This window comes from Embiotoca jacksoni, unplaced genomic scaffold (genome assembly GCF_022577435.1).
Source record: "Embiotoca jacksoni isolate LCO1_2020_lvr unplaced genomic scaffold, fEmbJac1.0.p SCAF_16, whole genome shotgun sequence".
NCBI classification, from domain to species: domain Eukaryota; kingdom Metazoa; phylum Chordata; class Actinopteri; family Embiotocidae; genus Embiotoca; species Embiotoca jacksoni.
This window is the reverse complement of record NW_027185296.1, coordinates 9414110-9437811: the sequence shown is the minus strand read 5'-3', so window position 1 is coordinate 9437811 and position 23702 is coordinate 9414110. Positions and strand designations below refer to the sequence as shown.

At 43.5% G+C, this 23702-nt stretch overlaps 2 protein-coding genes across 2 annotated transcripts; one reads left to right on the top strand and one right to left on the bottom strand.

The window, feature by feature from the left end:
* Positions 1-1180: 1180 nt before the first annotated feature.
* tubgcp5 (tubulin gamma complex component 5) lies at positions 1181-15270 on the bottom strand. Its single transcript, XM_069150809.1, has 23 exons — positions 14894-15270; positions 14738-14791; positions 13798-13906; positions 13521-13617; positions 13351-13430; positions 13098-13233; positions 12838-12955; positions 9008-9097; positions 8765-8858; positions 8422-8674; positions 5708-5910; positions 5502-5617; positions 5145-5413; positions 4863-5061; positions 4356-4544; positions 4090-4272; positions 3885-3969; positions 3684-3804; positions 3160-3311; positions 2426-2551; positions 2034-2122; positions 1676-1776; positions 1181-1540 (listed from the first exon to the last, which is right to left on the bottom strand). The coding sequence occupies exons 1-23, from the start codon at positions 15025-15027 to the stop codon at positions 1494-1496; spliced, it is 3045 nt and encodes a 1014-aa protein (XP_069006910.1). The 5' UTR covers positions 15028-15270; the 3' UTR covers positions 1181-1493.
* Positions 15271-15592: 322 nt separating this feature from the next.
* chst7 (carbohydrate (N-acetylglucosamine 6-O) sulfotransferase 7) lies at positions 15593-23657 on the top strand. Its single transcript, XM_069150807.1, has 2 exons — positions 15593-17194; positions 20000-23657. The coding sequence occupies exon 1, from the start codon at positions 15897-15899 to the stop codon at positions 17160-17162; it is 1266 nt and encodes a 421-aa protein (XP_069006908.1). The 5' UTR covers positions 15593-15896; the 3' UTR covers positions 17163-17194; positions 20000-23657.
* Positions 23658-23702: the final 45 nt, after the last annotated feature.

Here is a 23702-nt window from a genome sequence, read left to right as displayed (position 1 = left end):
TTTTTTTTATATACAAAAAATTATAATGTCCCAATATTAAAATGACAAAAACTCAAATTTATTTTCCTCCATACCACTATATAGTTAATGTTATAAGCTTCAGCTTTATATTTGAACCAATGCATTTACTACTTCTGACAAATTAGGTCCTCATAATGTATTTCTTTATACAATATGCTTACTCTGACTGTTTTGCATCAACAAAATGCCCAAATGAGGTTAACAAATTTTAAATTAGTATTTTAAAAAAATATATAAATATTGTTGATAAATAATTGTTATCACCATAAACCTAATGACTCAGGACCTTCCTGTTGCCCATGAGACAACGGTGTTAAACACTAAACCTCTTCGCCCCCCTTACGGAAGGCATACCACAAATGAAGCTAATAGGATCAGTCTAATCTCTATCTTTAGGCTACCATTGCTAGTGAATGCGAGAAAAAGAAAGGCAGTATTGTCTGAAATGAATAAATTTCACCTTGTGTACGATTACCTACGGCCGTCAATTAGATTTAAGATTGAAAGCATTACAGGCTGGTGCAATTGGACATAGTAATTTGCCAGTATTAAACTGCATTGGCCAACAACCACAGTGGTGGCTGCTACATTAACATGCATGTATACATAACATAGTGAACATTTAACAAACTTTTAATAGTTGTTAACTAGTAACTAACTGAAGTAACAATTGGTAAAGACCACAGTTTATTGATTACCTGAATATAGCTGAGGCTCATACTGTGGTTGGCTTCCACTGTTTACAGTTTAAGAATTAGTTTGCAGTGTGATTATGCACAATATGTTTCAACCAGGCAAACATTTAATTCAAGAAAAAAAAAATTGATATGTAGTATATACAAATACTCCCCTTTAGGTCAAAACATTATGTTTTATATTAATATATATGTTTTATATTCTCATAACCTTTACCAAATTTATTCAGTTATTCCTTTTTTTAATGAGGACTCTTGTACAGCTATCAACTGTTTGTTACGTTGTGTCGGGATATGATTGATAAACCAAGAGCTGAAATTCAAAGCTGCATTAAAGAATATCAAAGGAGTGAAACTGTTAGTTTTCAACTCTGAATTAGTTGATGGCACTGTCAGTACAATTATTAAACATTTATTGTTAGGTAATTTTGTATTTAAATTATACTGAATAAGAACAAGGCATATACTGTACATATATCATAGTGCAATATTTATTGTGATTGATATATATACATTATTAACAATCAACATATCAGTTCATAAAAACATCTTTACAAAAAGATACAATATTTTATATTTAGTTGATGTATGTTCACAAGTAGCTTGTTTAACTATGACCCCTCCAACACTAACTACTCCAAGTCCATCTCTCAGAGCAGCTGATGACGTCATAAGTTACATATCATGAAGAACAATGATAGCAGTCAGAGAAAAGACAGAGAACCAGACAGTGGAGTTCAGTCTATAGTGCCAAAACACAGACACACAGATGCTTCCTCAGCATTGCTCAAATCCCGCCATCAGAGAGAGGGCCAGAGACTCCACTGTACAAGGAGGAGAAGCAGAGGCAGGAGGATTACTATCTGTCCATGAGGTATAAAGTAAAGAATGTACTTGCACAGCTTTAATAAGACATCAGCAGGATGTACAATATGAGTCCAACAAGTGGATTTACTTACAATGAGGAAAGGAGCCACGACATACTGCCTTATTGAGTATTGTCACGAGAAACATGTGACAGTTTTTGAAATCTGACTCCATCTTATCAATAGACTCGATCCTGAAAAGGAAAGATAAAAATGCAATATTTAGTTCAAAATCGGCCTGCCAAGAAAGTCACAGCAGAACAGATTTGATGGACGGTTGGTGGCTTCTTCTTCTGGGATATTTGTTGAATTGTTCGTAACAAAAATGGGTATGTCATCTTCCCACAGTTCCTGACAGTTTGTACCCTTATTGTTACTTTAACAAATACAAATACACAACAAATTACAGCTCAGATGATTATTTTACTGTAGTTTAAATGAGAGCTCTTACTTCCAGGCTCCAAATCCAGCTTGCCACCGGTCCGAGAAGATAAGGACTAGATTGAGAACCTTCATTATTGCCTCCTTCACAAAACTGACCTGAGAAAACACAACCGCATTGGACAACAGTCATAAATACATGTAGAAGCCATCGTGCCCAATTGCCTCAGTCAGTCTGAACAGAGAATGCAGTAAGATAACCGGACAATATGAGAAAAAATTATTATTAATCTATTGATCCCCAATGGTAAATTCCTTTCTCTAGCCCCCTTCACTGTGACATTACAGTGCAGCTCCAGCTAAGTAAAAATTATGCTGGAGCTGGTAATCAAACCACTGAAGTGTTGTAAATCAGCTCAACCACATCTTAAGTTTTCCCAGTTCACTGAGCGTGCGGTTTACCTTCTCCCTCAGCAAACAACGGTCGTGGATTGTTGCCAAATATCTGTAATGGATCTTGATCAGCTGGTCCAAGTCCTTTGCGTCCTGTACTTGGTGCTGAAACTCCAGTCCCGTGCTGTGCAGAATCTGCCAAGACACAATGCAGACAGATTCAAGAATGTATGCAAGTGATTACATTTCAAGTTAAAGATCTCATATTCTATAAATTCAGATTTACTTTTTTTTTTTTTTAATATAATGATCACAGACATACCCTGAAATGTGTATCACCAACTCCTGACTGCGGGCAATGAACTGATTGCTAAACTGTGCACACAGATTCAATATCATGACCAGCACCACTGCACATTAAGAGGCGGTCTGTAATAACGCCTATTAAATATCTATGTTATTATACATGATAATTTATCCTTTCATATTTTTAAAGTTTAATGTTACGACCAAAGGCCGCAGGTTCACTGTGGCTTTTCTTTGATTGTTAATGTTTTAAGTAGCAGCGTGATATTGGCCTAGTGAGTCATCAGGCCTTGAGACCTTTTTCACGGACAGATCTTTTACAATCTCAATACAGCTGCAGTTAATAAGATGGGTGATTCCTCTGAGCCAGTTACAGGGCTCAGACACAGTTCAAATGACATAATTCACTCGGTAAATGACACAGAGCCACGATTATTGGTATTAATAACACGTCAAAATGTCTGCTCTGAAAAGGTCTTTGTTCTGATTCTTCTCACCCTTGTCATGATGTAGTTGTGAAGGCTGTTGACAAAGTGCATCAGTTTAACCCGCAGCAGACACATTCTGTGGATCTGCTGATTTATTGTCACTTTGACCTTCACTTCCTCAGCCAGAGCTCCCTCCAGTTTCTTCGTGACATCTGTGAAATCTATGAGAAACAAACATATATTAGAGAGATAGCAGCTACAGAACAAAGAAAGGAGACAGTCGACATACTGAAGACATGCATGTGTAAAAAACAACTGATTTATTTTCACACATACTAATTAAATGGCCTCTGTTTTGGCAACCTAATCTTCTTAATTGCACTCCTAACTAGGACTAGAAATAACAATAATTTGTCAATCATCTTAAAAAAATAACATGTATAAAATGTCATAAAACAGGTAGTGTCTCAGAGCCTGAAGTAACATCTTAAAATGTCTTGTTTTGTCTGATCAACAGTCCAAAAAAACCCAAATGATATCATGACGATATTATGATATTGGAATATTTGTTTCAGCTCTGATTAAGCTCTTACCACTGAATCGAAGTGTATCCAAACTGTATTTGGCCCATTTGATCTGCAGCAGGAGGAGAAACACCTGGTTGTAGATTTTCTGACACTCAGAGCTGATCACGATGTCGACGGGCCAGGGAACCTGCGGAGAGTAATACAAGTCAATGTGACAGTTTCAAAAAGCAGAAACAATATCAAAGCAAACTCGTTTCCGCTGCTGACCTTGTAACTCAGAGTGAGCACTTCTAGATTATTCACAGGGTGTTTTTTCCGGGAAGGATCGATGGTCTCCAAAAAGATCGACAACCTATGAAATATGAAATGGTGGATAAAATATTGACTTTTCAATAACATAAATACACATTAAACACGTAGTTGTCACACCACATCTTCAGTGTGATTCTTCACGCATAAATATAAGCAGTACCTGCTGCTGTCCTCTGGGTAGCGCTGTCCAACAGCCTCCTGCAGCTGCATGTTAAGAAAAGACAGCTGCTGCCAGCTCTCCTTCTCTTGCACTTTGTCAAAGATGGCCGTGTAAAAATCGTACATGGTGTCTCCGGCTTCAAGCAGGAAGTAGTTCCTCATAGCCTGCAGGTATTCCAGCAGCCTGCGGACACATCAAAGAGCTCAGTATGCTCAAACTAAACAAAGCGATTAGCGGCCGTCAATCATTTCAAGACTGATGCTTACTTGTAGTCTTTTTTCAGAGTCTTCATTAGGTTGCCACAGCACTCGATGTACCTCCTCTCGATGTGGGGGTAGAGGCAGGAGCGCAGGGTGAGCTCGAACGTCTGGCAGGTGACGGACTGAGACGAGCGGTCCACGATGAAATCACCTCCGGAGAAACGCTCGTGGAAGTCATTCTGCTCCAAGTAGAGCCTGAAGGAGGGGAGGCAAAGCGCAGAGCGACTTAAACTCTCTGGATTTACCCACATAAATCTGGGATAAATAAATATAATCCCATGGAAATCAAATTATCTTTGGACAGAACCATTTGGGAGATTATAAAACCAGCAGTTGAAAAAAAAAAAAAAAAAAAGGCATCAAATTTAGCAACTACTTAAATGATCAAATTGAAACCCTGAACCGTATTCTTCTCAAACATGAATAGTTTTTACATTCTAGGGTTTAAAATCACTTCATGAATTATTTCTGAGTGGATCAAAAGTGCTCCAGGAGCTTGTTGTGACTGCTTACCTGGCGAAGTTGATGGCCAACAGCGGGTCGTGGACGTCGTCGATCTCCAGGTGCTGCGCCATGATGGACTGCATCTTGATCAGACTCCTTTGAGTGGCCTGTTGCTCAGTCACTGTGTCCGTCGGAGACTCCTCTTGGCTGCAGAGGCGTGACTGCACCGACTCCAGAAACAGTGTGTACAAACTCTTCCTCTCGGCATCTGAAATGTCATATTTTGACGTTAGTTGAAGACGTTTCTGAAACAACACTAAAAGTGAAGAAATCCAGTAACCAAACACTGACCTCTGGAGGATCTCTCCGACTGCTCCGCCTCCTTACAGTCCAGGTTTTTGAGCAGCTGCATGGACTTCCCTGCCATGATGATCTGCTTGAGGACGGGCTTGAGGAAGGACACCATGGTGAGCTGCCTGTTGCTGGAGGTCTGGTCCCCGCCGGAGCTACCGCTGGCCGCGTCGTTCAGCTTCTCCTCGTTCTCCACGGTCTCCGACACACTGTACAGCGTGTATGTGGCGTACCAGAAGTCCCTGTGGTTCACTGGGACATCCTTGTTCCTAGGCAAAGGAGAGAAAAACAAAACTCAGCCAATCAAATGCAGCAGATGATAAAGATGATGAAATATAATCCTTGTTAGAAACGTACCTTTGGATGATGAACTCTTTGGCCGGGTCAAACAGATGGCCGTGAACAATCCATTCGTCCACAATCTCTAAATATGGCCGGACTGTCTCCGTCCATAGAGAAAATAATAGAGCCACCTGGCAGAGAAACACAGATCACACTTGTAGATTTGTTTTCTAGTCAACATCCAAAAATACTGCGTTGAATTTAAATATCGCAGCACGCACTGCTTGTTCTGAAGCTTCCCCGACGCTGTCATACTCAATGATGGCCTTGTACAGGGTGTTGAGCAGGTGAGAAGCCCGCACTACATTCGGGGTGGCGGGCGGGACTTCAGCGACTCCTGTGCAGAAGACTTTGTGCAGCACTTTGATCTGAGCCAAGTGACAGCCGAGTCGCTCCAGAACTGCAGACAGGGTCAACGTCTCGTCTGCAAAAAGACGCCGACTCATCAAACAGAAAGTAACACGAGAAAGAAACTTCTCAGGGATCAAATACGTGTGTAGAACTACAAGTAGGAAAAAATTAATACAATAACAGTGTAGTGTAACAGTGCATGACTGCACACACAGCAGGGGGGGATATAGCACAATGCCACAATAGCTGATATGTGGGTATTTTCAAAATGTACGAGTGTTGATCAAAACTTCAGAGACTTTTCCTGTTGTGTGCAAACAGAGCGCAGCACGGTAATACGCACTGAGGAGGAGGAAGCAGCAACCTTTGAGTGAGTATTCCAAGTTACGTCGCTTGATCAGCATCTTACTTTCACTTATTTTTGTGGACCTGAAACTTGAGCGGAGGGCGCACATACAATTTTTGAGGAACAGAAAGGTGACTGCTTTCTGTTTGAAAGGGCGAGAAGGGAGCGGTGACGGAGAGAGGGTTGTGTTGTTGAGGGTAAGAAACACGCTGCGTGCGTGCGTACCGCCATGTTGGAAAACCCACCACATCAGGTCGTTTGCATTTCTCTCAGAAAGTCCCAGTAGAACTCAGTGTGGAGAGTCTGACTCTGGGGGATGAATTCGTGGTGCACTACCTTGTGAATGTCAAAGAAAACCCACCTGGTTGCTCCTGACCTTACGCACCTTCTTCAGTCGTGAACAGTGAAGTTCAGCCCCTCTTAAAACGCAAATGTCACTCAAAGCCCTTACTATTTGCCGAGGGAGTTCTCGTCCGCCATCGTTATCGCTGTGTACATTCCTCCATCAGCTGACGCAGAGGCAGCAGTGGACACCATCCTCTCCACTGTGTCCAAACTTCAGGCTAAGCATCCCGGTGCATTTTTGTTAGTTACTGGAGACTTTAACCAGTCTGGATAAAGTACTGCCAACTTTGCACCAGTATGTGAACTGCCCCACACAGAACAATAAAACTCTGGACTTACTGTATGCTAATGCCATGGATGCTTACAGTGCTGCTGCCCTTCCCCCCCTGGTAGGTCTGATCACAACCTGGTCCTGCTGACTCCCAGGTATGTTCCCCTGGTGCAGAGGCAGCCTGTAACCACCAGGACTGTGAGGAGGTGGACACAGGAGGCTAAAGACGCCCTGCAGGACTGCTTTGAGTCCAAGGACTGGGATGTGCTGTGTGGACCACATGGGGAGGACATCAACAGCATGACGGACTGTATCACAGAATACATCAAATTCTGTGAACACTCCACCGTACCATCCCGGATTGTACACTGCTTCCCCAATAACAAGCCGTGGATCACCAGTGACCTGAAAGATCTTCTTAATAAGAAGAAAGCAGCCTTCAGGTCTGGGGACAGGGAGGAGCTCAGGAGAGTGCAGCGCCACCTGAAGGAGAAGCTGAGAGAGTGCAAGGACTCCTACAGGAGGAAGCTGGAGGCCAAATTCCAGCAGAACAACGTGAGGGAGGTGATGACCGGCATGAAGGAGATTACTGGGTTCAAAGGGAGAGAGAGACAACCAGGGGGAACCTGGAGAGGAACAATGAGCTAAACTGTTTCTTCAACAGGTTTAGTTCACCGCCCTCATCTGTCTCCTCCACACCTCACAACCACCTTCCCCCCTACCCCCTCTGTCCCACCTGGTGAGCTGCATGGACACAGAGTCCTCAACTCCAAAGGGCTCTGATACAGGAGATCATTCCTGATACAGGAGATCATTCCTGCCCGCTGCAATAAGACTGTACAATAACTCACCTCTGGCAAAATCCATCACACAACAATAACACCGTTGGTTGTCTGTTTTCTTGTTTGTTTAAATCTTTGCATTATTGTTTAGTTAGTTTTAATTTAATCATTCTATTTTATTTTATTCTATTTTATTGTATATATTGTGCATTTTTATATTTAATATTTTACTGTTGTTTTATTGCTTTCCTGTACCTATAATGCTGCTGTAGTGAAAAACTTTCCCCTTATGGGATTAATAAAGTAACTCTCTATCTATCTATCTATCTATCTATCTATCTATCTATCTATCTATCTATCAAAACAGCTCGTCCGTCTCATTGCTGTTGATTTTCTGAAGCAATCTCTGTTGCAGATTTCCTGAGTTTGACACAAAATTTGACGTGTGATTTCTGCTGAAGTCTGTGGTGAAATCATGTGTAACAGATTCAGCCCCTGAACCTTTTGAGCGCACATCGTATGTATGTGTGAGATTAGGAATAATGATACGAACTCATTCTACACCAAGTTAGCTCGACAGGTCGCGGGATATGAACTGTCAGGGTCCCAAAATATCAGCTGGCAGCTGAATGTTCCCCAGTCATTAAAGAGCACAGAGTAACATTGTGAGCTGTCTTATCTTAAAATAGCACCTGCAGTCTTTATGCAAAACTACCCGGCACCTCATGAAAATCCAGGGCTCTGTCCTGCTCACTACTATTCACCCTCTAAACTACCAGGCAGGTTATAAAGTTATAGTATTGACACTGATTTCCCTCCAGTAAACACACTTGCACTTGCCGTTGCGTATAAGCTCTCTCTCAATTGTGGTCAGCTCCTCTTTGAAGCTGGTGAAGTACTTGTTGAGTGCCCACACAAAAGCCTGGTAGGTCCTGAAGGGAGGCTCGGAGCCCTTCTTGGAGCCGTGGGAGGAACCGGAGCCCGGTGGGCAAGGCTCCGAGCTGTGCCCCGTCACCTCGTCTATGAACTTCTGCAGCCTGAACACCGCCTGCCCGTACACGGCGATGTGCTCCAGCACGGAGCGCAGGCAGTTCTGCAACATGAAGGAAGAAGAAACTGTTTCCTGTAACTAACAAAGGACACATTAATAAAGAAATAAGGAGTTTGGGGATTTTGGACTTACACTTGTCAGATGAGTTACCACCACGTTATTCCTCACCGACACTTTTCCATCGTGATGTTGGAATATAAAGTGTTTCTTCACCCCCGAGAGCAGCCTGCAACACAACAGTCATTCAGCTCATGATAATAGACAAAGATTCAAATGTTTGGGGATCCACAAGTTAATAAAACTTGTGAGAAAGCAAGAGATCAGTTTCTTTGGAAGTTTGTACAATAAGCACCGTCACACATCATCACGTCTTACCACAGTGTCTCCCGTATGACTTGAGTCTCTGTGACAAAGGCCTTCTCTTCTGGCAGATACAATGGATCAGTGTTGTACAAGTGCTGATCCCTGAGAAGAGAGACACTGAGCATCAACATACGAACATTTTTAAATCATTTCAACTCACAAATATAAAGTTGACGTTGGCCAAATATATGATTTTAAACAACACACTCATATACAGGCAATTTATAGTTATCAGTCTTGGCTGGTGTCAAAAATATAGATTTCTGGTTTAGTTTGTTGATTATTTAAGAAGCCTAAGATGGCGCCGCTGCAGCCTGTTGCGGCAGCTCCCCTCCCCTTGTTATTAGTATTATTAGTATTTTTTTAAGCCTTTCTCCTCTCTTCGGAGTTGTTGTTTTTTTCTTTCTCTCGTGTTAAGTTAACGGTCCGTAATGGTTTCTGGTAACGTTTCTGGCTGGGGGCTCTGTTATTGTTTACTCTCGTGATCAGCTGATCGCTGAGCAGCCCTCTACTGTTGCTGCCCGGAGCGAGGCCTGAGATCCCCGTTGAACTTCGGAGAAGACGTCGGGGTTGCAGAGCCGGAGCTCAGCTGAAGGCGGAAAGGAGGAAATACAAACCAGAGGTACCGGAGATCTTAATGGGGAACGTGAGGTCGTTGGCCAACAAGACGGACGAGCTCGGCGCTGGTAAAGACCCAGAGAGAGTACCGGGAGGGCAGCATCATGTGTTTCACCGAGACATGGCTGCACTCACATCTCCCGGACCACAGCACGGCCGTACCCGGCTTCAGGACTGTTCGGGCGGACGGAGACGTTGTTCGGAGCGGCAAGAAGAAAGGTGGAGGGATTGCAGTATATGTGAACGAGAGATGGTGTAATCCCGACCACGTGTGTGTGAAGGAACGTTTCTGTATCCCGGACATTGAACTTCTAGCCGTGGGGATGCGTCCTTATTATTTACTGAGGGAGTTCACGTCCACCATTGTTATCATTGTGTGCGTTCCTCCATCAGCTGACGTAGAGGCAGCAGTGGACACCATCCAATCCACGGTGTCTAAACTGCAGACTAAGCATCCCGGTGCATTTTTGGCAGTTACTGGAGACTTTAACCAGTCTGGATAAAGTACTGCCAACTTTGCACCAGTATGTGAACTGCCCCACACGGAACAATAAAACTCTGGACTTACTGTATGCTAATGCCATGGATGCATACAGTGCTGCTGCCCTTCCCCCCCCTGGTAGATCAGACCACAAACTGGTCCTGCTGACTCCCAGGTATGTCCCCCTGGTGCAGAGGCAGCCTGTGACCACCAGGACTGTGAGGAGGTGGACACAGGAGGCTAAAGACGCCCTGCAGGACTGCTTTGAGTCCACGGACTGGAATGTGCTGTTTGGACCACATGGGGAGGACATCAACAGCAGGACGGACTGTATCACAGAATACATCAAATTCTGTGAACACACCACCGTACCATCCCGGACTGTAAAATGCTTCCCCAACAATAAACCGTGGATCACCAGTGACCTGAAAGTTCTTCTTAATAAGAAGAAAGCAGCCTTCAGGTCTGGGGACAGGGAGGAGCTCAGGAGAGTGCAGCGCCACCTGAAGGAGAAGATGAGGGAGTGCAAGGACTCCTCCAGGAGGAAGCTGGAGGCCAAACTCCAGCAGAACAATGTGAGGGAGGTGTGGACCGGTATGAAGGAGATCACTGGGTAGAAATCCAGTGCATTCAACACCATCCAACCACTGCTACTGAGTGAGAAGCTGCGGGTGGTGGGGGTGGACGCGCCCACCGTCTCCTGGATCACTGACTACCTGACAGGCAGACCACAGTTTGTCCGTCTGGGCGGTGTGCTGTCTGATACGGTGGTCAGTGGTACTGGAGCTCCTCAGGGAACTGTTCTGTCTCCCTTCCTGTTCACCTTATACACCACTGACTTCCAGTACAACTCAGAGTCCTGCCATCTGCAGAAGTTCTCTGATGACTCTGCAGTGGTAGGATGTATAAGGGATGGACGGGAGGACGAGTACAGGGCAGTAGTGGAGGACTTTGTGGAGTGGGCGGGAAGAAATCACCTGCTCCTGAACGTGGCCAAGACCAGAGAGATGGTGGTCGACTTCAGGAGGAAGACGACGGCTCCACAACCGCTGAGAGTTCTGGAAGAGGAGGTGAACATGGTTGAGGAGTACAAGTACCTGGTGTCTCCATGACAACAGACTGAACTGGAAGACCAACATCAATGCTGTCTACAAGAAGGTGATGAGTCGACTCTTTTTCTTGAGGAAACTTCGATCCTTCAATGTGTGCAGCGAGATGTTGGAGATGTTCTACCAGTCTGTTGTGGCCAGTGCTTTGTACTTCTAGTAGTCTGCTGGGGGAGCAGCATTGGAGCCGGAGACACCAACAGACTTAAATAAACTGGTTAAGAAGGCCAGCTCCATCATCGGCTACAAACTAGATAGTCTGGAAAAGGTGGTGGAGAGGAGGACGCTGAACAAACTATTGTCCATCTTGGATAATCCTGTCCACCCTCTCAACCACCTGCTGCAGGGACAGCGGAGCACTTTCTCTAAAAGGTTCCTCCAGCTCCGCTGTCACAAGGACAGATACAGGAGATCATTCCTGCCCACTGCAATAAGACTTTACAATAACTCACCTCTGGCAAAATCCATCACAGTACAATAACACTGTTGACTGTGTTTCTTGGTTGCTTGTATATTATATATAGAGATATATACTGTACTGTATGTGTATATATATACATATATATATATATATATATATATATATATATATATATATATATATATATGGACTGTGTTTATTGGTTTGTTGTATATAATATATATAGATATATAATGTACTGTATATATACTGTGCATTTTATATTTTATATTTATATTTTTTTACTGCTATTTTATTTTATTGCTTTTCTATTATATTATTCTATTCTATTATTTTATTCTATTGTTTCTATTATTGCTTCTGTATGTATGCTGCTGTGGCGAAAAAATTTCCCCTCGGGGATTAATAAAGTATATATATACCTACCTACCTACCTATTTGCATTTTTGTGCTGTTTTTTTAAACTTCCCATAAAATTATGACTTTATTCTCAAACTAGTTTTTTTTTAAAGAGTGTGAAACTGATTTAAAACTCTGTTCTCATGTAGATACAACGTATTTCTTCATATAATTGCAATTTTATTTTCTCAAAATTGTGACTCGGTGATTTTCAAACTGAGGTACGTGTACCGCTGGTGGTACATGAGGCTCCTCCTGATGATACACAAGAACCTCTGATGATACACAAGAACCTCTCTGATGATACACAAGAACCTCCTGATGATACACAAGAACCTCTCTGATGATACACAAGAACCTCTCTGATGATACACAAGAACCTCCTGATGATACACAAGAACCTCCTGATGATACACAAGAACCTCTCTGACGGTACACAATAACCTCCTGATGATACACAAGAACCTCCTGATGATACACAAGAATCTCTCTGATGATACATAAGAACCTCTCTGATGATACACAAGAACCTCTCTGATGATACACAAGAACCTCTCTGATGATACACAAGAACCTCCTGATGATACACAAGAACCTCTCTGAAAGGTCTAACGGTTGTACTCTTCAGTTTTGTTTGCTGTGATTGCAGTCTGGAAACACTGTTTACATTCATGTTTTCACAGCCACTCTGAAGGGTGGACCGATCAGCAACCAGCGGGGATGTCTAAGTGCGATGACGTTGACGTTCAGCATTTTATATAGTTTGTCAAAAAATAATTCCATACTCTGAGGGAATTCACAACAAATGAAGTCTTACCATACGTTGAGCAAGTTGGAGTGTAAATGCAAGCTGTGAGGAAAGCGAGGAGCGTGAACCACCCAGTACGGCGTCACTACATGCTGCTCAAGCCAGGCCCGGGCGTCTGGCTCTCCCACTGGAAAGACAGATTTAAAAATAGATTTAATACAGACATGCAGACGCTTATTCTGGTCCTGTCTCATTATTCCAGAACCATAAAGACTCCCACAGTCTACTTTCCATCATTATGATCATTTTGCAGTGTAAGTGGTTCCTACCTGTCCACGTGACTGGAACCGTCTTGTTGGTGTTGTCCTGGTCCTCCTGGGGCGTTCTGTCCAACTGGATCCCAGAGTCATCCCTGCTGATTGGCTGCTGACTGTCATCATCCTCGCTCTCCTCCTCAGACCACTCCTACAGACCAGATAGATGTCCATTCAAACTCCATGGGGCACTGCTTTATGTCTGTTCAACTGCATGTGTGGCTATAGGGGCATTCATGTTCATAAAAGGTGGGTTTGATTTACTCACAGGGGTATCTGGGAAAGGCCCGATGTCTATTTCCTCACCCTCCATCAGATATTTAACCCAGTCAAAGTTGTCCTCTGGTTCTGCACACACATGAATTGAAGATATCATGATTAACACAAACATGTCAGAGTTTTATAACATTAGTCAAACTATTTCTGAAACAAACTCACCGGCCTCCTTCACCCTGGGTCGCTCTGTAAAGTTTGTGTTTGAAGGGGACCCCGATAAGAAGAGCAGCAGCGACAGTATGCTGTAGTGAGCATCAGTCTGGAAAAACATACAAAGAAACTGTGCTTTGTGGATACAAAGTAGAAAATAGCACAATTTGCTATATAAAGTGTATATCTATTTTCATGATGCTGTGACTTTGCCAGTGAAGTCTGTTATTTTATAGACCCTCCCTGCACTCATGAGGTTAATTTCAGTCAGTCCATGTCTGTTCATTACCTTTGTTTCATCTGTATTAGGTAAAGGTGAGTTAAGGAATTCTTCAGTCAGTCTCATCCAGCTTCCTGCTTTACTCAGGTCCGAGTGGACCATGAGCTTTTCGTAGATTCTGGAAAACATGGCAGATACAGCATCGTGCAAATGACCTATGTTGCAATATTACAAGGTATAGGGAAATACTAAATAAATCAGGTGGAGGATTCTTCAGATAATATGGAAAATTGTGCCTCCAGGGGCAGATTTTATCTTGGAATTTTATTTCAATACGGCATTAGTGCCCTCTGAATCTTATCTAACTTTTAGAATCAATGGCAGTGATGTGATTTGACTAGACAGGACTTTAACATATATATGTACTGTAGGGCTACAACCTACAGGAGAAGAGAGGGCCCAATCCAGAAAACCTCTCAACAGATTTTTCAATGATTAAAACAAAAACAAAAATATTACCAAAATGAACAAAAACTTTTTAAAAAATTACGCAAGGCAGTGTTGAGAAACAGGAAAGACAACAGGGGAAACTCAGTGTGGCTCCACTAACACATTGACATAAAGGTTTTTTTTGCTGAAGGAATTTAAGGAAGTTCTTTACAACTTCTAATCAGAAAGTGTTTTTTTTCCTAAAGTTGTGTGTAAATGGAATATTGAGCTTCAAGTCAAGTCAAGTATCTTTAATGTGATTGTATAAAAACAATTTAAACAAAAAACAGCAAAGCGCTTTCCTGAGTCACGTAGTGCAAAATGTAAAATACGTTACTATTAATAAATAGGTAGCTTCTGAAGATGTTGCTTTAAATTTAAAATGTCATGAACTTAGAGAAACTCTCCAGGTGACACTCCCTCCCATAGACCCCCCGAGTAATATAATAACACCAGAAAACACCACTGTGCCTCTGCAAAATGACGATGCAGGAGCAACGAGCACCACAAACTCACTCACCCGCTTATACTGCGTTGAACTTTGTGACTGTCGACGTCCAAATAGCGATGAAACCTGCCAAGAAAACAGATGATTATTATTCACCGTCTGGGGCTTGCTAACATTTGGGTTAGCAGCCGACCAGCTGGTCTCCCATCCTGTCGATAGCTGACTCACTTGAAGTTTGACCAGGCGAACTTCAGAGCCTGCTGGAAGTTCTGGTCCTCCTCATCCTCGACCCCGCTGACGCAGCTGATCAACTTCTTCGTCTCTCTCTCGGTCTCCTTCTCGAAGGTGCTCCAGTATGCCATGTTGATGTTGACACTGGTGCTGCAGTTAGCTTGACTACGCAAGCATTAAACTAGTAGCTCCCTGTCTGTCTCCCTTGTCTCCCTGTCTGTCTGTCTGTCCTGCAGCTGGCCGAGTGGGTCTGCGCGCTGCGCATCGAGCTCCGCCGAAGACACGTTAAAAATGTGCCATTTGTCGTAAAGGCGCGCAGGCTCCAGCTACCCTCTCCAGCTACCCTCTCCAGCTACCCTCTCCAGCTGTCCTCTCCACTGATCCTTCCTGCGCCGCGCTTTCCTACCACAGCAAACGAGGGCGAGTGCGCACGCGCGATATCAAAGTAAGATTTTTAAATTGCTGATATTTTAGTCGTTTTTATGTAAACACGTGTTTAAAACTGTCATTTCACACAGCAAAAAAAAAAAAAAAAAAAAGCTATACGTTAAGTGTTAGGAAAACACCGCTGACCGCTCCACTACTCGAAAGGATCACTTATAGCTCACTTATCTCCCATAATCCTTTGCACCCCAGCGGGGTTACGCTTGGTGGTATCTGTTGGAACCTCTTTCCTTCAAGGCTCTTTGTGATTTCCAATTTAAGGATGCCCCTCCTCCAGTCTGCGTAGTTTTAAGACAAGTTCACAAAGAAACTGGGAAAATGTACTTCGCCTACTTTGAAACAGGTTTTTAATTTTTTTGTTTTTTGTTAACCGGGAAGCATTTAAAGATTTAATTTGTGCGGACAGCAATGGAAATAAATCTGTTAATTTTGTCGTCAGTGGGGCGTGGCTAAACCCTCCACTCATAACTTTACTGTTGCAGCCACGGTGCCTCACAAAGCGCTGAGTCGACGCTCCGGAGAAGAAGCTGGGCAGCCCTCTCTCAGGCGAAAGGAAATGAAGAGGAGGCTACACAAGAAATACTTGATTTTAATTCTGGCATATTCAGGTTTACTGCTGATAATCCCGTACGTGTTAGATTACCGGGATAAATCCGTCCAATCCTCGAAACACGCGCCGTTGCAACAGTCCAGATGCCCAGATTTGGAGAACACGGTGGCGCTTCTGTGGGATAAGGGCTATAAAGTGAACGGCAGCGAGGGGATGGAGTACGCAGTCAACAGGAGCCAGTCTCGGATACACATCTACCTGCACGCCACCTGGAGGACTGGCTCCTCATTTCTGGGGGAGCTCTTCAACCAGCACCCCGATGTGTTTTACCTGTACGAGCCCATGTGGCACATCTGGCAGGCTCTGTACCCCGGGGATGCGGGCAGTCTCCAGGGCGCAGTGCGGGACATGATGAACGCCCTGTACCGCTGTGACTTCTCCGTCCTCAAACTTTACGCTGGTTCGCAAAATATCACCACGTCGTTCATATTCGGGTGGAAAATGAACAAGGTGATATGCTCGGAGCCGCTGTGCGACGCGCACAAGCGCCACGAAATCGGCCTGATAAAAGAGGACCGATGCGCAAAGTGCCAGAAGAGGGACATCAGGGAGCTGGAGAGGGAGTGTAAGAAGTACCCGGTGATGGTGATCAAAGGAGTCCGCGTTTTGGACCTAAGCACGCTGGTTCCTTTGATGAAAGACCCCGCGATCAACCTCCAGATCATTCAGCTCTTCAGAGACCCGAGGGCCGTGCACAACTCGCGCTTGAAGTCCAAACAGGCCCTGGTGAAGGAGAGCATCCAGGTGCTGAGGAGCAAGAAGCAGACGGACAAGTACAAGCGGCTGCTGGTGCCGAGCAACAGGGTGAACCGGGCGGAGAACTACGTCTCCAGCGCCATGGAGCTCATCTGCGACAACTGGCTCAGCGACATGATGCTGGTGATGAACGCGCCTCCGTGGGTGAGGAGGAACTACCTGCGCATCCGCTACGAGGACCTGGTCCAGCACCCCATGGAGGAGCTGCAGAAGCTCTACCGCTTCTCCAACCTCTCCACCTCCCCGGCTCTGGAGAAGTTCGCGCTGAACATGACGCACGGTCAGGGGTATTCATCAGACAAGCCCTTCCTGATATCATCAAGGGACGCAAAAGAGGCGATATATGCGTGGAGGGAGCGGCTCAATGTGGAGCAGATCGATCAGGTGGAGGCCTACTGCAGCGAAGTGATGAGGCAGCTGGGCTATCAGAAGAACAGCGTGGACAAAGAAACATGAGGATGTTCCACAGAGGGATCAGTGGGGTCAAGGTGAGAAAGGAAATCACGTTCAAATGGTAAAACACAAGAGAAGAGTGTCCTGTGTGCATTCACTCACCTAGTTTTCAACCAGTGGTCGAAACTACATTTACTGAAGTACATTTTGGAGGTACTTTTACTTTACCTGAGTATTTCCATTTGATGCCACTTTATACTCCCACTCTGGGGACTAGTTGTACTTTCTACTCCATGACATTTATCTGACAGCTTTTCTTGTCAGGTGATGATGATGATGTGACTCAGTGGTTGAAATACCAAGCTTTTTAAATACAGGTTGTTAAAGATGAACCCAGTGGTTTCCAACCTTTTTGTCTTCTGATGTCTTGGTGTCGAGGTCACACTTCAGATGTCGAGTTGTTAAGAATTCCACCGAACAGTCATTTATTTCCCCTCCACACTTCTGACATGGTTTCATTTCAGTAAATCCTCTCATGATCTGATAACTCCACAGAAATCAGAGATGAGAGATAAAGTCCACAAACTGAAAACAAATTTGTGAATAGGAACTTTGCCTTTTCTTATTTCCTCTCCCGTAAAATCATCTGATGACCCTCCGATTGATCTGCTGTCTGTATATGAAGTAGTTCAAACCAGCTCCACCTGCAGAAACTACACAGCAACATGGTGCTTAAACACTGATGCTTCGGTATCAATAAGCTAATATTTCATATACAATAATAAATCAGTCAGAGGGACCAAACCAGCACATTTTTCTGTTAATACTTCTGCCCTTTTACTGTAGTAGAGTTTCTCATGCAGAACTTCTATTTGTAATGGTGTATTTTTACATTGCTGTCGTGGTACTTCGTCGGTGAACGATCTGCCGATTTCTTCTACCGCTGTTTTCAACCTGCGCTCCTGTTAGCACAGGAAGTCTGCTGCTCTGCTCTGTGGTTGCGTGACCTTTGACCTTCTTCCGACTGAGGCAAATTAAAACCAGAGTTGTTGTTGTGGGGAACAACAGACTCACATTTATCCACACGATTCAGCAAGAAAACCACAACACAGTTGGATCTAATGTTTTTGAAAGCCTCCCACCACCCTTAACATCAGTGGCTTATTGTTACACAGTAGTTTTATGTGTCTATGTACATTTACTCAAACACTTCCATTCTGCTTCCTTCTTCTGCTAACATGTACATGTCAATGAAGTAATATTCCAGTATTTATATATGATACGAATAACATAACACCCTAAATTGGTCCATTTTGCATAAGAAGTATTTTTACTTTTGATACTTAAGTAAAAAAAAACATTTTTACTTCTGTACAAGTCAAAATATGAAGGCAGGTCTTTCACTTGAAAGCGAACATGTTTTCATTGTGAAATTTCTGCTTTTACTGAAGTAGAAGTAGAATACTTCATTACGGAAGCATATTGCTGCCACGCCAGAAAAAGAAATACGGATCGGGTAAGTCACACTCTGCAGGTGGAGTCATTCCTCATTGATTCTCACTGATCAGCTCAGGGACATAATCACCTCCCTCCAGCACCAAATTATTACATCATAGTTTCACGTGATGACAAGATAAATAGTATATTGTTATAACAAGATGAGTTTATTGTAATAATGTGATCTAGTCATAATAACCTGAAAATATCTTATCATAACACGACAAACATGTTGTCTTAACCTGAAAAACATCTTGTTGTAACAATAAGCTTTTCACTTTACAACCTGATCCGTTTTTCTTTTTCTTTAGTGGCACTAACCATCTTCCGTACTTCTTCCCCGACCCTGTTACCTCCCTTGAATGTTCGCCTTTCACTGTGCAGCATGATGTATGTGCACAGTTGGACACTAAAAGGCTGTTTTTACAGCTTGCATCTGCTGAAGGAAAGAAACTTCTTTGTAAGACGTGAACAACAGTTTGATTTTGTGACATCACAACTCGTCATTTATTTTGGATTTGTTTTTGCCTGTAAACAGCCACATGCAGTTTTTAGTCAAATCCATCTGTTGATCATCTTCATTTTTAGTTTTCTCATCACAGTCCTCCCTCATATCAACTGTTGCTCAGATAATGATGTACTGTTAATAATATACGTCGCGGTTGTACTGTTGCTTTTTTTTTTTAACACGGAGCTTTCTCTTTAACTGTCTCACTGAGTTATGAATCACATGATAGATTTTCAAAGACAAATGTGTTTTGAGATTAGATAAAAAAATTTTTTTTAAAAACATATACATAAATGCTCCAAAGGGGGGGAAATTATTGTAATCATTTTCCAACATTGACATTTAAACACAATAGACACCACTGTAACTGATTTTCGTTACCGTCGGAGTGCGACGGTCCAAAATATTTCTCCCTCCTTTTAATGAGCGACTGATCTGCTGTTTAATAGAGGCCTCATTGTTTGGTCCCTGGCAACGGCGGGTCCCTCTCATGGACAGCAGGGGGGTCTGGCAGCGAGTCACCGGGGCCTCAGACTGTGCTATCAAGAAGGAGATCATTGTATGTGGCGCTCCGTGATGGGATGGAGCTCCCGGGGGGGAATTACAACCAGGCTGTCACCACCAGGCCTTCACAAGCACGGCCCTCTACAGCCGGGCCGCCTGCAAGCCGTCAGCACCGCACACATGTAGGGTGGAGCCCCCCCACTGCATCCACCCTACAGCACTGACAGAGAGGACCAGGAACATAAGGCCTACACACACATTCAATAGGATTATTAATCCTATTGAATGTGTGTAGGCTTTATGTTCCTGCATCTGTTTCTCTTTGCAGCTGTGTCATAATGTAAGGATTTTATTTGAATAGTCAAATGACTTTTTTTTCTCTCTCTTCCAGGGTCCTGGTTTATTCAAGGCTGAAGGCGAACGCTGGAATAAAAAAGCTGGAATGTGGCCCACTAGGAGTTCTTAAGCAGGCCACTCAGGTTGTTTCCCTCCAGCCGAGCCGGGTCGATGAACTGGACAAAAATCCAAGTGGAAAGAGAAGCCAATCACGGACAGATGAACTGGAAACAAGGAGAAGGCAGCTTCTTTTTTTTCACAGTGTTCTCTGTTTGACACCATCAGGGTCAGATAGAGAGAATGTGAGGAGGAGGATAAAATAAGAGAGGACGAGACTGGTCTGTGCTGCCGTTTCACTGGCTGGCCTCTGTCCTTCTGTCCTTTTACTAGCGCTAATCCTTCCTCAAATCCCCTGCAGGCAATGGCCATAAAAAGACCCAGAGGTGGGTCCTTCTTGGGAGATGACTTGCCGGGGATCCAAGGGCGGCAGCGCCGTGACATCCTCTCACCTGTGCGACTTATCCGTCCTATGACTAAGCGTGGCAGTAAGCTCGAGCATTACTAATACTAAACTGCAGCTGGCTCACTAACAGTGCTAATGTAGAGCATTCAGAGGAGAAGCTACTGTATTTTCCTGAGAAGAGGCCTGGCTGAGGAGCTTTTGTTCCACCCCCGGGCCCCTCAGGAATCTGGACAGCTGCAGCGCCCCGTTGACAAAACACTCACATGGGTGTGAAATCTTCTGATATCCTACAGACTTCTTGGAGAGCTGCCTCTGTCCTCTGCTGCTGAACTTCTTAGCCAGTTTTTCACAAAAACAACAGACAGTACTGACTCCTCTTGTTACCTGCTGTTTGTAGTTTTCGTCTAAAACTTTGTAAAATGCTGTGATGTCCCTCTGGTTGAGGATGTGCTGCAGATGGGGTGAAACGTTTACCAACATCCATGTGTTCAACTTCACAAGTTGGTTCTGTAAAAACGGTTCCGGGTGGAAGAAGTTCTCCTGTCAAAGAATTTAAACTGACTGAAATAAAAGAGTAAAAACTAGAGAAGCTGAAGTGAATGTGTGTGACTGCTACGCACATTAATCCTGAGTCATAGACTACTTTATAAACACAAGAATTAATTTATCCTATTATACTGGCTGAGTTATTGATCCACCTGGAGTGAACAGGAGCTTTAAAACACATCTCGTAGTTGACTTTTAATGATCATAAACGGCATCATAATGCTCTAAGTCCAAGATGATCAGTGTCCATTAGTGTGCATTTTGAAACTTAAAATTTAATGATGTCAAACAGGCGTCCATAAACTATAATATATTAGCAGTATGTTATTATTAACCCATTCATTCACCATAATCACCCAGCCCGGTATCGCGCCGCAGCGTGTAACACCCACTTCAAGCCACTAGAGAATACCGTGTCAGTGTCACGTTTTGCTTCACATGTCTGAAGAGGGTTGAAGAAGGAGGTCACGTTATGAAGTAGAAAGAGTGATGAAGTCCACGTAATGAGGTCAGGGGTCATTTAACAGAACAAAACAGACTTTCACCTGAGAGGCCAGTGCTCGAGTCCATGAGACAGCAAAAGGTGGATTTATTTTAAGTAACATAACGTATTTAACTGACTTAAATGAAGTAGTTTTGATGCATAAACCTAACCAATGTGTGACCGTGTCACATTTAACACAAGCCATGATCTTTTCCTTTTTTTAAAAAATGTCCCCTCGGGGATTAATAAAGTATATACCTACCTACCTGAACCTAACCACGTGGTTTCAGAGGCCACTTACTTTTCACACGTAGGTGAGTAAAGACGTGACACTGACTCAATGTTGAAGCAAGATGTCCGCATTGGAAGATTAGTGAGAGTACACAGAATATTTTGTCATTAATGGTTACAAATATCTCTCAAAGTTACAGCATGTGAAGGCACCCACTTGCATGTCAACAGATATATCAGCAGTATTGATTGAATAGGTCTGCTGTACTGATTTTTATTGCATGCTTTGGCATGATATCGGATCGAATTACTTTACATGCAGTTGATCTGATTTGGCCTCCATAGACTTAAATGTGCCCCATCATAACTCATAAACTGCATCTCATCATAATGAATACACGTGCAGCTGATTAGTGGGCAGCGATGGGCACTTTGGAGTTTGAATGAGGTTTGTGTTGTACACAGGTCCCAAGTTAAAAATACAATGGGACTGAATATGGCCCATAAACACCCATGAAGGACAGTGCGTCACTCTTAAACTGGACACGTCATCAAAATGTATTATGTACGTGTATTATGAAATATCGGGGGATTTCGTACGTCACACACAAGCTGATATATGAATGCAGTATATTTAGGTATTAAAAACTCTTTAAGTTATCGATACTTATCAGTTCCATTTAAACACTAAAGAGACTTCCTGTGAAGGTTTCTCAGACAGGACCAACACACAACTGGGTGGCTCAGAAGTTGATGATTTTTATTAACATGTCAACATGCAGATCATGGCAGAAAGAACTTGGCAGCCGGTTGCTACAAGAAAACAACAGATGCACTTATTGACAATTGGGCTACATCTCATATTTCTCAGGTACAGAGAGCATTTAAATTTAGCCGGCAAGACAACTGACAGCACAACAGTCTGAAAGAAGACGGGGAGAGAGAGTGAGTGCACATGAAGGTTATATAAGAGTCCCACTGGTGTTCCTCTGCTCGAGGTAAAGTGCCAAACTCTGCTCATTTATTTGTCTGCAGCCGTCGTCCGGGATATTGCTGTCCATAAAGTGCTCCGACGTCTTCGAGAAAAATTCTAGTTAGCGTGTCGTAGACCGATGTGAGTTCATGTTGTGAAGTTTTCTGCACTTTTATTAGTCGATACCGCAGAACATGTGGGGAAATTCCCCGGAGATATGAGCAGAAATCATAGTTTTGTCAGATTTTTTTTAATAGTCCAGAGACACTAGAAGGTCTGCTGTGTGTATGCAGATAAAGTGTCTTCAGGCTGGGGACAAAATGGTGAACAAGTGGTTATTTCAATGTTCCCTATCGTCAAGGGATTTCAGACAGCGATCGCAGCTTCACAGTGCTTGTGACTTTAAAGGCGACATGCAGCTTACATAACTAGATTCATTTCCTCCTGGAGGTGAGCTGTAAAACTTCTCCCCCGGTGTGAAAGCCTCAGATTCTACTTTAACAATCGAGCCTTTCACACCCGCCCACGTGCACTCATACATAAAGGCAGCAGCCCGCTGCGTGCAGTCGAAATGGGGGGAAACAAAAGGTGACACGTGCTGAATTTAAAACGGGGAGCGGGTCAGATGACTGGCCTCCTCCTCCTCCTCCTCCTCCCAGAGGGAAGTGATGGTTTCACCAGCTGTTAAGTTCATGAGGAGTGATGCTAATCAACCTGGAGGAAAACAACAAAAACAGTGGTCTGTTGTGGGAAACAGCAACTAAGACTAATGCGAAGAGTGAAATTTGAAGGCTCCTGTCATAGATTTGCATGTTGAAGTCGAGCCATTTATCTCATCTAAAACAGGTAACTACAGCCGGTAGGAGCTGTGCAACAAGTCAAATGATGCCACACTGTATGCAAATGCAACAATCCATCTAATGTGGAGACAACGTGCATTAGTTTGATACCAAAACAAGAGAACATACTGTGTCCCTATTTATTATAAAAGAGCTGTATTTTCATGAAAATGGGCAGTCGGGTTGCCTGCAATAAAAGCTTAGGGAAGCGTGAGCATTATT